Genomic DNA, 9,968 nt, shown 5'->3' with positions numbered 1-9,968 from the left:
TTGTAGATATCGTGTTGCGCGAAGACTCGCGACCAAAGGTGTAATTCGACAATTCGTGTGAAGTGTCTGAAACAGGTGTGTAAGTAAAGTAGCTCTCAGATCGACTCAGCGATGGATCGCGCGAGGCCCGTTCACGCGACTGGGACCGATCGCGCGACTGGCAACCACCTCCGATCCCACTCCCGACACCTCGGCGGTGGCGCCAGTGATGGCCCCGGTCGTTGGCTTCGTGCTCCAGGTTCTTTTGTTGTTTTTTCCGCTGAATGTGTCTGTGGCGTGATATGTATAGGTATACGGATAACACCCCGGATAATTCTGTAAGCGCAAATGACCCCACTGCCATCATAAATGATGACCCATAGTAGTAGACAAAGCGCGGCGTCTCGACGAGTTTGGGCTTATTCCCCACTTCCTGTGTGATGCTTCCTATGTACAGTATGATGCCAATTAGAGATGACAACCCTGCAACGATAAGTGGAAACATTAATTGGCGGGTTTTATACGAAGCTAAATACAAATTACAAAAAAAGATATTTATTAATGGCGGCATTAAATGGCCAAAGAAAAATAAGACAATAAGGAGGAAGAGTATTTGCAGAATGGAACGATAAATTTGTCGCCCTATAGAAAACAACACTGTTTTATTTTAAAACTTTTATTGAAAAAATCAATTCAGGTTACTTGATTATGTACTACTACTGACATCTATTCAATGTAGCCGCCTTCAGTCTCAATCACCGCCTCGATACTGGTCCGGAACTGGGAGCATGCCTTTTCCATAAGCGCTGGCGGGAGCTCGGCAAATATTGGCTTTGATATTGTTAATGATGCTCTCGACGTATGACCAAACGAAGTAGTCCAGTTGGTTCATGTTGGGGGAGAAGAGGGGCTAGTGAGAGAAGGGTTCAAAATCGTAGCATCTTTCTGAAGCAAGCCTGGGTCTCTTTGGACTTGTGGACCGGCACAGAGTCCTGCTGCGATACCCAAGGTCTACCAATGACCACTTGATTGCACCAGGGGCTCCCCAGACTCTTCAGCACATCCAGGTACACTTTGGTGTTGACTTTCAAGTCGACTTTAAAGATGTGAGGTGGCATGATTGAAACCGCATCAAATACCATATCTGTGGATGAAAACTTTGTTTTCGTCACTCTGGGCATGTCCCTATTATTCGTGGCAATCAAGTGATGCATTTTGAGGGTGTTGGCAATGGTTTTATTGTCATAACTTAGATCCGTTAAAAGCATGAGTTGTTCAGCGGTGCATCTCCAATCTCGCTTGTTGAACATAGTACCACTTTCAGAGAGGGTAGAAGGCTTCTATCGCTCTTGGGATTTGCATACAAGTGACAACAAGTCGATAGTCTGCAACAAAAAAAGAAAACTAGTTTTCATGAAATGGAATCATGTCGTCTTTTCTAGTGCGACAATTTTATCGTTCCACCCTGCATAATTAGTGAAAACAGAATATATTGAGCAGAAAAGCAAATACAATAAATGAATAGTATGGGTATACGTCAGTCCGACTGTCACAAGTGTAAAATTAACTGGGGTGCTACCTCCAAGAGACATATTCTCTCGGTGTTTATAATAAATGGAGGAATTCATTATTATCCGTAGAGTGGACATACCATAACAGTTATATAAAAGAAGAAACGCTTGCTATCTCTTTGGAAAATCTTATATGTCTGTCCGGTATTGAAAAAGCTGGTAATCAGTTCTCTGCATCTCACTACTAAGGGTCATGTGAATGCTGTTTAAATCCATGATAAACTAAGCAATTTTAAACCATCTCAGCAAAAAACACTCAACTTAGTGACAAGCAATCCGGATTTTGTCCTGCAAAGTCAGCTGCAGCATAAAACAATCTTTTAACAAAAGCTTTGTTTCTAGAGCAATAGACCTTCACATGTCAACGGGTCTGGCATAAAGGGTTGTTTCACATACTTTCCAAGGATGGGATATATCTAATATCTAATCCTTTCTCTTAGATATGTTTATAGAAAATAATTGTTGATGCGAAAAGATCGAAATATAAATCATATCAATATAAAAATCAATGCCAGTGTGCCTTAATGAATGCTCTTCCTCATCCTCATTTATTACCTGTCAAATAATATGCTGAAATCATGTGTTGACACCCATGCAAGCAACATGTCTATGGCTGCTATTGAAGAACACCAGTGTTCAAGATCTTGCTGATGTTCTCTATATAGAACTAGTGCAAGGTTTCCCAATGGGATCCATATCGCCCATCAAGGAATCGTTATAAGACTTCAGGTGAGCAGTGGCCAAATTTATCATACAGGGGATCCCTGAGATCCTTTCGGGGCCGGTAAAAGACAAAGAGCTTCTAGTAACATTACTAGGTGTTTCTCAACTTATTGCAGCTCATCAACAACAATCTGCACATTGATCGGTGAATCCTGTGATTATTTTGATTTTTATTGATTATTGATTATTGTATTAGCAATGGTATGATATATTAATTGACCCACTTGATTTATAGTGTTCTCATTCGATCGAAAGTGTAGAATTTTGTTGACAAAACTATATGGATATTCAATCATTTATTTTTACTTTAATTATGTGCTATCACTACTACTGACAAGGATGCATGTAGGAGGGGGCCGGTAGTAGATATCCTAGTGTTCTGGGAGGGGCCTGTTTGTTGGAAACCCTGATCTAGAGTATGTGGTGCACTGGAGAACAACTGGCTTATTAACCTCTAAAACCAAGCTTTCACCACCTATGATCGGATTCCTGTTTTGTCCCAGTTAAAATGAATGGCTCTTTCTTTGAGAACCTTTTTATAATCTTTCTGAACTGACTTTCACTCCAGATCTAAAATGGAAGATGCATATCAAGCTCATCGCTAAAGTTGCTGGAAAAATGGTTAAATCTTTCTATCGTTCCAGAAAGTGCCTGATTCCAGATGCACTCTTCTACGTACATAAAAGATTCAGTTCTGCTGCCACGACTGAGGAGGTTTTGTATGGTGCTTTCTTTCCTGCTTTGACAGAGTACAAAATTAGCTTCAAAATCTAGTTGGAGGTATTTTGTTCTTTTCTCCATAACCACTTCCTCGTAGAAGAAACATTACTAATCTCTTTACTCTACAGTAAGTTAGATAGAAAGTGTTCGATTGAGCTGCAATCTTTGTTTCTTCCTTGTAAGACGTTCACAGCCACAACTCTTCTTTCTACCACAAAGAAAAAAATACAATAATTTTCTCCCTGCATGTGCAAAATTTGTCAGGGCTTTCGAACTGGTGACACACTGCTGCAGGAGTAATTCCCCATTGATTACAACATAGTGCCAACTTGTTGCCATTAGATGCAGTTCATTCCATTTACCAATATTAAAACTCCTAAAGTGTTTCTCACATTTCGTCTGACCATCATTTCCATATCGATATTTCTTATCCCCAAGTGGCATTTAACTCGAATAGTAAAAAAAAGAGACAAATTTGACACTTTTTGGAAAGGGAAGGAAAAAAGTCATAAAAATTAAAATATACTTGAAATAAAGTAATGTTTTTAAATCATCAGTCAAGGAAATTTGCGAAAAGCATGACACACAAGAGAACACACACGCTATTGTATTAATATATATATATATATATATATATATATATATATATATATATATATATATATATATATATATATATATATATATATATAATTCTGATTTCGTTTATCAACGTCTCCCTGGAAAGGGATGGAATTCATTTCCAGAGGATCTCCCTTAATCCTGGCTCCAAACCAGGAACTTCAAAAATCAAGGGGTTTCCTAAGCATGTTGGTGGTGCCAATAATAATAATAATAATAATAATAATAATAATAATGATAATAATAATAAAATGCTATATAAGAATAAGAGGATTATTAAGTTGGTGCAAAAATAATGTCGTTTTAACATATATATATATATATATATATATTTATCTCTACGATATACTACACTAGTTTACTCTAATTAGTTCTTCTCTCATAAAATGTATATACATGTATATATGACATCTAATTTACATAAGGAAAACACGCTGCTCTCCCCCATCATTATATATAGCCCCAATCCTCCGACTCTCTCGTCAATGACCATCCCTCTTGAAGAAGCCCGCATAAATCGGGCGAAACGTTGAGTATCCAGGTCCTTCCATCTCCATTTTATTTCATATATATATATATATATATATATATATATATATATATATATATATATATATATATATATATAATTTAAAGGAGATTAGAACAATAGTCTAAAGAGCTGAGTGTATTTCAATGTAACAGTGAAATTACTAGTTTAATTAAAATACAGGAAAGAGAAAGTGCTCGTTGTAATTTAGATATATAATAAGCTCGATAGGTAAATATCCTAGAGCTAATTCAATATTAAATAATGTGATTGATAATTTAAAATTTGAAAATCAAATTATGATTAAATTAAAAATCCGTTTCATAAAAAGGAACAACAACAAAATCAATCATCTGTATGATCGTTTCGGAAAACAATGCTTTTTATTGTGGTAGACATCAAGTTACGTACAATAATTACATATAGTTTTTTTTATAAGCAAGGTCTCCTCGTCAGCAAATTTTGAAGGGTTTTTATTAAATTTAAAAGACACCATAAATAAACCTAGCATTAAAAGTAAGGCAGATGTATCTTTTAATTTTTCGCTTTTTTAAATCAGGAACTATGGTTAAAATACTCATTTAGATGTTTGCTATAGCTTTTTACCTTATTGAAACGGATTTTTAATTTAATTATAATTTGATTTTCAAATTTTAAATTATCAATCACATTACTTAATATATATATATATATATATATATATATATATATATATATATATATATATATATATATGGTAAAAACGACCTTATTTTTTGCACCAACCTAATATAATATAGAATCAGATGAGTTAATGTGTTATGCTAATGTAGTTATATTAGAAGTTTTGTAACGTAAAATCTGGTTACTTAAATTAGTACTAAAATAAATTATTATCAAATTTTAATAAGGTGTGAAATCAACAATATGGTTAAATAAAATTTTTACTATTGATACTTAAATGGAACACAATTTTGAAGTGGTGTAAGAGGTCATAATTTTATTCCAAATTTGATTTTTATCTCATGTTTGCACTAAACTCAATTTTTCCCCAGAGGTCATGTATTTTGCTTTCACATAAACTTCAAACAGCATTCATGCAGTTTCCAAGCTATAGTACAATTATAAAATTTACAGTATGTTCTCTACAGTGCAATGTCAACTACAATATTGTGGACTAAGTAACTGCGGGGTGGCATGTGAAGCTCCCTCTACTGTGCACTGCAACTAGAGTAGGCAATCAATCGATTTGATTGAAAAATTGGCGATTTCACCGATTTCGATGACACTAAAAATATGGGAGTGTGAAACATTCGTTAGTCATCCTTCATTACCGGGCAACGTCGGATCTTCCTGCTAGTTGGAAATATATATTTTAAATGAAATATTATAGTAATATGTGTCTTAATATAGAATCTGATCATTAATATATAATAAATAAATAGTTAAAATGTAATGGTGTCTGGTATTATCAAATATATGAATATATATATATATATATATATATATATATATATATATATATATATATATATATATAGTGTTATAATGGAATAATTCCAGGAGGAAATCCGGGTATGAGAGCTCAATGTGGTAAACAGAGCAATAACATAAAAATATAACACGGAAATTACATAATTGTCGATGCAATAATTTATTTCAACCTTATGGTATTAGTTTAGATGCTTGAAAATACCATAAGGTTGAAATAAATTATTGCATCGACAATTATGTAATTTCCGTGTTATATTTTATATATATATATATATATATATATATATATATATATATATATATATATATATATATATATATATATATATTAGCAAAAGTGCCCGTCGTTGACTGGGTTCAAAAACAGCCTACAGAAAATGGACTCTGATTTATTAAAGTACTAGCGGGGGGGGGGTACCCGGCGTTGCCCGAGTGTTTGGAAGTGTGTGTGGTCGCGCAGGGGGTGGGGGTGTTAATGAAAACCTAAGAATAAGCGAAGTAAAAAAAGAAAACAGAAAAACGAACGTTAAAATTTAAGCGGGGGGGGGGTACCCGGGCGGTGGGTGTGTATGTGGGGGGTGTAATCAAAACATCGAAAAAAACCCCAAAAAACTAACGTAAGGCAAACGAACGATGTTAAATGTAAAAATCGAAAAAACAAAAACAAAAAAGAAAACAGAAAAACGAACGTTAAAACTGCTTTAAAAAATCTGAAAAATAAAAACCAAAAAGAAAAACATGTGAAAAATGGCTTAAATAAGCCTGTTTCGATATTAAAATTTAAAAACTCGGTGGGTACCCGGGTGTTTTTGGGTGTGTGTGGTCGGTCGGGAGTGGGGGTGTTAATGAAAACCTAAGAATAAGCGAATTTAAAAAAAAAAAAACAGAAAAACTAACGTTACGTGAAAAATGGCTTAAATAACACTGCTTCAATATTAAAATTTAAAAAATCGAAAAAAAAAAAATCTCACACCACGATTCGAACCCAAAACATTTAGATAATGAACCAACGCTCTAACCAACTGAGCTAACACGACACACTTGAAATTCTCTCAGTTCTTCAAATATTTAAACTAAATCAGATCATGACGTCGTCTGACGCATGCATAGAACTGATCTCGTCATGAGAAGACGGTTTTTGCTGACATCCCCTGTAGAAAATTGTTGATTTCAGGGTAAAAAAATTGTCGGAGTATATTGGTAGAGTTTTCAAAGGTCAAATCGTTGAACTATGACTCCCATACAGCCAAATTTCTGGCCGAAAACTGATTAAAACGATTTTCCCAAATGTCAATATCCCTTAAGTCAAATCTCGAGTCTGTAGACTGAAAATTGAGAGAGTAGTTTGACAGGGAAATGTACATACACAGACACAAAGATAGTTTCACTTTTATAGATATATAGATATATAACGAGGTGACTTATATATATATATATATATATATATATATATATATATATATATATATATATATATATAAGTGACCCATTTGTCTGTCTCTGTGAGGAATGGTCTCTACAAAACTCCTCTGTCAAATTTTGGTCTACCGATTTGAAACTTGAGATATTGCAGATATGGACCTGTGAAACAAACTCGATTTAGTTTTTAGCTGGTAAAAATAGCTGCTAGGAGATCAAAATTGAAAAAAATTAGAGCTTGGCAAGCGTAAATCGATTTACTGTGCTCTTCTATGCGTGTGCATAGATTTATAGGTTAAACGGTATTTATATGTGTATGAATGTAACTCTGCGAGCAATGACTAAGTGACCCTGTCTGTCTGCAGAATGATAACTAACAAACTCCTCTGTCAATTTTTGATCTACAGATTTGAAACTTATTTATGGAGTAAATTGTATCTGTTCAACAAAATCTATTTTGGTTTTAGCCGGAAAAGTAGCAACTAAGGGGTCAAAATGCTCTACACATGCGAAAATATGCATTTATACATTAAACTGTGTTAATTTTTCAAGTTTGATATGCATGTGTCATTAGCTCAAGTAGTACCTAACACCACTGGAGAGTTGAATGTTTTGGTTTCGATTCTGACTGATAGAACCCAAGTCATTTTTAAAAAACTTTTGAAACCATTACTATATACTGAGTGCAGTATAATAATCAATAGATAATCGGCTCTATAAAAATAAATATCTGCATAAATTAAAATATATTTAAGCATATTTTACGATGGGGCAACGCCAGAAGACCTGCTAGTTAATGTATATTTAAAATGTGCTGAAGTATTAATGGGTGTTCTAATGTAGAACCTGATAATTTAACATGCGATTGCAATACATTTGTACAGTGTAATTTATTATACTTTTATATCGAAAAAGTTTACCCAATAAAAACATAATACAACATTTGACAAAATATGCATATTAGATTCAAGTTTAACGATTCATGAATGCCTTTTTAATCACTAGATTTTATTCTACAAAGACACCAATCGCCTATGCATGAAATATTGCTGCCATATCTATCACTGGTCTCTCTCTCTCTCTCTCTCTCTCTCTCTCTCTCTTAGACAAAGTCCAGAAAAGAGTCTCAAATCTAATAAGTCCCACATGGTCAACCAAGCTTCAACACTTATCCAATCGCAGTAATTTTGCATTCCTGTGCCTGTTTTATAAATAATCCAGTGGAACGTGCTCTGATGAACTCATAGCACTAGGTTTTCTTGACGTACTAACCTGGCAAGCAACAAAATCACACCCCATCACTGTTGATGTTTCTAGATTCTAAAAAGTCTTCAACTTATTTTTTAAAAAAATTATTATTCACGTTTACCGCTAACAAGGCATATTACCACTTGGACTTAAGGTGCCACTATTTGGGACCATGCCTAGGAAAAATTAACAAGATATTGGTTTACATTACATTTAAACTTCTACATATCAGTAGAGTCAGGGAAGCAGATAACAGAAAGGAATTCTAAAGTCTAGTTGTTCGAGAAAAGAAACTATTAGAGTAGAAAGCTTTCTACGTGATTTTTTGCTAAGCGTGTTTCTTCCTTCAAATTGCTAGACTTTGAAATTCCCTTCCATTTCATAGTTCTTTGACTTTACTAACATGCATGTTTAAATGTAAGATGAACAAACATCCCACTACTCAACTCTCTACACAGTGTCCCTGTAGACATAGTTTCAAATAGTATCCCTTTGCGTCCAAGTGGCGATATACCTTGTTTGAGGTTAAAAACGGCTTATGTTCAAAACACTAGTAAGCTGAATTGAATGACTTATGTTATTAGTCGATATGATAATGTAGAATTCAGTAATGTAGTTGCAGGGATATTATGAAGGGAGATGAGCAACAAGATGGCTGTTTACATTACACTTGAACTTCTGCATATCAGTAAAGTTGGGAAAGCAGAATCCTGGAAGGGAGTTTCAAATTCTAGCAGTTCTGGGAAAGAAACTATTGGAGTAGAAGGCTTTCTTACATCTAGGGGTCTCTACTGTGAAGGGGTAGGACTTAGCTGCTTGTTCGGTTTGTCGAGGGTATTCACGTCGAGGGGTACAAGTGCTTGTAGTTCATCAGAGCATTTACCATTAAAGTACTTGTAGAACAGGCAAAGGGATGCAACATTTCATCGATGAGACAGAGGCTGACGCCTAGATGACAGTTCAGGATCTATCAAGTTGGCGACTCTCTTTTGAACTCTGTAAAAAAGTGAGAGACAAGTAGCAGATGCACCAGCCTAAATGTGACAACAGTACTCGATACATGGGCGAATGGTGGCCTTATAGAGGTACAGGATACTTTCACGCGCAAGTATTTTTATAGCAAGGTCGAGAAAGTCCACCTTCTTCACAGCAACCTTTGCAATGCTCTCAATGTATCTATTCCAAGGAGTTTTAAGGAAATACTTTCGGGTGATGTGTTCTTGGCCATTGCTATTGGTGGTAGAGAAGGTTTCTTGTAATTAATTATTAAAATAAATGGTGTTGCAGCAAAATCCGACACTTGATAAAAAGAAAACCTAGTGAAGTGAAAGAAGCATGAAATGGGAGGAAATTCCAAAGTCTAGCAATTCGAGGGAAGAAACCTGCTTAGCAACAAAATCACACTCCTTTTCTGTTGATTGGACGGGGGTTGGAGTCTTGTTGACAGAGCGTGACTTATTAGGTTGATGATTCTTTTTTTAACCGTTTCTTGGAGTGAATGACCAGTAGCAGATGCACCTGCTTAAATGTGGCAACAATACTCCATACATGAGTGAATGGTCGTCTTGTAGGATACCCTCATCTGTAAGTAACATTCTAACATGGTTAAGAAAGAGCCCACTTTCTTTGCAGTAGACTTGGAAATGACTCGATGTATTTGTTCAAATTCATGTTCCCTGTGAACG

At 35.0% G+C, this 9,968-nt stretch overlaps 1 protein-coding gene across 1 annotated transcript in view; it reads right to left on the bottom strand.

Moving 5' to 3' along the window:
* LOC145295893 (voltage-dependent calcium channel gamma-5 subunit-like) overlaps window positions 1-9,968 on the bottom strand; it is a 344,388-nt gene that overhangs the window by 5,886 nt on the left and 328,534 nt on the right. Inside the window, exon 4 of the mRNA XM_080141650.1 lies at window positions 1-462. This exon is cut by the window's left edge and continues 5,886 nt beyond it. Within this exon, the coding sequence (XP_079997776.1) occupies window positions 1-462 (462 nt within the window). The remainder of the gene's footprint in view (window positions 463-9,968) is intronic.

The sequence above is a fragment of the Euprymna scolopes genome, chromosome 16 (assembly GCF_053919585.1).
Source record: "Euprymna scolopes isolate OS-2025 chromosome 16, ASM5391958v1, whole genome shotgun sequence".
Lineage (NCBI taxonomy): Eukaryota > Metazoa > Mollusca > Cephalopoda > Sepiida > Sepiolidae > Euprymna > Euprymna scolopes.
Note: the sequence above shows the minus strand (reverse complement) of the source record. Positions and strands in the feature narration are given on the sequence as shown.